The sequence below is a fragment of the Morone saxatilis genome, unplaced genomic scaffold, assembly GCF_004916995.1.
Source record: "Morone saxatilis isolate NCDOM2014 unplaced genomic scaffold, NCSU_SB_2.0 Contig10, whole genome shotgun sequence".
In the NCBI taxonomy this organism is placed as follows: Eukaryota; Metazoa; Chordata; class Actinopteri; family Moronidae; genus Morone; species Morone saxatilis.
The window spans coordinates 13198556-13202507 of record NW_023339652.1 but is presented as its reverse complement, the minus strand read 5'-3'; the positions used below and the strand labels follow the sequence as shown (position 1 = coordinate 13202507).

Genomic DNA, 3952 nt, shown 5'->3' with positions numbered 1-3952 from the left:
CAGTGTCAGACTCACTGTGTGTAGGTGTGTGTGTGTGTGTGTGCGTGTGTGTCTGTGTGTGAGTGTGTGTGTGTGAGGGAGTGTGTGTGTGTGTGTGGTTTTTTGAGGGGGAATCCATTTGCACACCAGAGAAAAACAAGCTGAACATCAAGCCTCCTCTAATTCTCTGGGGCTGGCAGCATTAAACAGCCACCCATAACGAAGATGGAAGTGTTTGCCTTGCAAAAAAATATTGAGAATCGAGGGAGAGGGAGGGAGAGAGATGGAGGAGGAGATGGACTCAAGAGGGGGGAAGAGCACGAGAGAGAGAGAGACAAAGTGAGTGAAAAAAAGAAGAGAGGAGGGAGGAGGCCAACACCAAAGCACAGAACAAAGTTCAAAGTGGGCTTTTTTTGTGTGCCCAAAAAATAAAATAAAAAAATGCAACTGAGAAAGTGAAGACTGAGGTGTTGCTCTGTGCTGCCAGAGAAACTGTTTCCATAATGCCCAAAATCCACTTAATGCTTGTGTGGTTTTTGGGCAGTAGTTTTGTCACTTTTCACAACAGATTTACAGATTATCTTTAATTCATTTAAACGGTATATGAAAAGATGAATAAAGACGAGATTCAAATACCAGTAATTACAAGGACTGTGGTGGAATAAAACACGCACACAATTACACATACATTTCAAGGTTTAACTAGCAATTATGTGACATTTTAAGCAAGTAATGTCATCTGTAAGTAAGTATTGATGCACTTTCTTATTGAAAGTCAATATTATTACGGTCTCATGAGAAAATATGCCATTAAAGGCGCCCTGTGGAGTTTTCTTGTAAAGAAACGAGTCACGTCTACATTCAGTGTTTCTCAACAAAACAGATTTCCTTTCGTAAAACCGAGTTCTAAACACCATATTCCTTAGCTTGCTGTGTTTTTCTTCCTTGTCTTTGTCGGTGCATTGCTACGCTGCTTTGCACGCTACCGCAATCAACTGTCGATCAACCGAATACCCAAGTCTATGTGTGTCCTCATGCGCCTGCGCAGGACAAACGAAACAGGGACCCACTTAAAATATTACTCTACCGCACTACTAGTGGCCAAAAAACTCCTCTGGGCACCTTTAATGTTGTTTATGTATAGAATTTACTGCATAGATTCTGTGTGTGGTCATGTGCAATGATGGCCCCTGAATAGTCCCAGTTTAAACCAGATGAGCATCCAGCAAACAGCATCTGTAACGTTCCCGCCAGACTCCCACGGCAAGCAAGACTGTGATTGAGATTCAGCTGCTTCCCTCCTCACCAGCTTGGCATGCCTTAAATTGTTCTGATTTCTACTCCTGCCTTCCCACACCTCACTCGCTCTCTAAAATGTACTCTTTTTATGATTACAACTTATAATTCCAACCAGCCTCATGTACTAGAGGCATAATTTGCTGTCAGAGAAGAACTATTCAAGGTGTCAGTGAACATGACTTTTGGTTTTGAGTCATTATTAGCATATAAATTGTGAGGGAAATGATTAGTCAAATATTTGATTAATTAAGAGAAAATTTGACAAAATTACTGATTTTAGTTTCCCCCCGACAGACATTTATTGCTTTTCTGTTTCATATCATTGTAAATTGACAACGTTTGTGCATTATTTGTGAAAATGTAAATGTTTCTCGACTGCTGTTTTCTCACTCTGTCTTTGTGTGTATGTTTGTGTGCAAGATTTTTGAGCGGATCCTGTTTATCTGGGCCATCCGCCATCCAGCCAGCGGCTACGTGCAAGGCATCAACGACCTGGTCACACCCTTCTTTGTCGTCTACGTCTTTGAGTACATTGGTAAGTGGCGTCTCTCCCCCTCTCCTTTTTTTTTCCTCTCACTTAAAAACCACCTGATCTTTTATGCGATACGCTATTGATGTGAGGATCAGTCATCTCTTTTTGCTGCCCATATACCGTAAGCACCACTCTCCACAGTGCAGTGGCACCTTTGTAGCTGGCAAGACTCTGAGGTTCATCACAACAGGTCGCAGGGAATCAACCCTGGGACCCTCGAGACGGTCTCTCTTTTTACAACTTTTTGGCCAATGAACTCTTGCTGCTCGCTGCCCTGTTTTCTTCTATTTCTGTTCTTCTTTCATTTAGATCCACACTGTGATCTCAGTTTGTGTTTAAATGTGCTTGTGAGTTCTATTTATCACAGGATTCTGGTTAACACTGAACGATTAGATTGAGAAAGAGAGCGTGACCAGTGGGCGTGTGTGTGCTCGTTTGTGTTCACACCACGCTGTTTTTAATTTTACAGGTGCTGTGTGAAACATTTAGAAGGATCTAATGGCAGAAATGGAATTTAATATTTCTAGGCATGTTTTCTTTAGTGTGTAATCATCTGAATACAGGAATTGTTGAGTTTTTTTTACCTTAGAATGAGTTATTGTTGTTATCAACAGACGCTGCATGTCACCTTCCATGGAGTCCACCGTAGTTTTTTCCTTTGTGCTTGGAAAGGGAGGGTGAAGCACCACTACACCACTAGATGCCACAAAAGTTATTTTATTCCCCATAGAATTGGGGCCTGATAGTCTTTTGTCTACTGAGAGTTGCCATTTTGGGGTGTTTCCAGCATAGAGAAGTGGTCAGTGGTTTTAAAGGAGCAATTTTGCAGCACACTCCTTTTCTTTACGAGTTCCGGTTATATATATATGTTATTATGGGAATTGACCCCATGCTGTTGTGACAAGTAGTTAGAGCCACAACAGCTCTACATGATGTGAGAGTTTCCGTATGCTGCTTCTCTGTGCATCTCACATACACACTGAGTTTGTTTGGTTTCGTTGTGCCACATTTTGGCCCATTGCGCTCTCTTTGAAGCCATTCAAAATAGAAGTACTAAGTGGAAACCGCAATGCTCTGTGGACTACCTCGCACACGCCAGACCAACTGTGGTCACAGAGACACAATTAGGATCCACAAGTTAAGTGCTGGGAAGCACGCAAGTAGGTTGGCTTCTCTGACTCCTGTGCTTCTGTGTACTGCTTTTGGCACACAGCACAACATTCAGGGCTAATGGGTGTTTGTTTTAAGGCATTTTCTCCACTTTTATTTTAACTTCTACTCTGTTTAACTTTGTTTAGTATAATGCAATACAGTGCAACAGTACGGCAAGCTACAGTGCAGCCACCAAAATGACCATGAAGTTAAATCAACACTAATGAAAAAACAATTATTACCATAAAATGAACATTACAACGTTCATTAAGGTGGGTTTTATTACCGGGCTGTTGTATTAGAGTGCATTAGTTTTAGCAACCTTAAACATAATAATAAATAATAAAAAATAATTTTCCAAAATATGATTTCTATCATGGTATCTGGTTCTTCATTTACAAAATTAGCTAATTAAAGGCAGAATCTTAATATGAAACATTTACAAATTCAATTTAGGAAACATGCAGCACTTTGGAATTAATTGCATTTTGTGCAGACAGTCATTGTGTTGAGGAACTCTAAAAAGATGGTTAACATGTTTCCCAACCCCAGTGACGAGACGTGTGCACAATAATGTATGACTGTAAGACTCTCTTGACTTGTTTCCTCTGCTGTTTCTTTCACTCTGTCATTTTCTACTTTCTCTCTTTATCCATACCTCTCTCTGCATTTGTTTCTCCTTTCTCTTTGGCTTTCTCCGTGGGCGAGTCACGCTCTTGTCAGATCTTCAAGGCATCACCCCGCGCTTTGTTCCTCTGCATCTCCATGCACTGATGAGCCTTGAACAACATACACAGCCAACAAACCTTCCAACGTGCCTGGCTGGCATCTTACATGATGGGTTGATGCGCTGTGTTGTTGTTGTTAGGTGTTCTTGTTTTCTGACGCAGAAGAGAGAGCCAAAGCAGAAAGCGGTTTGGCTCTTTCACAGGCCTAATTTTGCTGCTTTGTGGAGGGGTAGGAAGTGTGAGATACACTCTCTCATGCTGC

General features: G+C 41.4%; 1 protein-coding gene across 1 annotated transcript in view; it reads left to right on the top strand.

The window, feature by feature from the left end:
- Window positions 1-3952, top strand: part of tbc1d22a (TBC1 domain family, member 22a) — a 98806-nt gene that overhangs the window by 32898 nt on the left and 61956 nt on the right. Inside the window, exon 9 of the mRNA XM_035676095.1 lies at window positions 1699-1813. Within this exon, the coding sequence (XP_035531988.1) occupies window positions 1699-1813 (115 nt within the window). The remainder of the gene's footprint in view (window positions 1-1698; window positions 1814-3952) is intronic.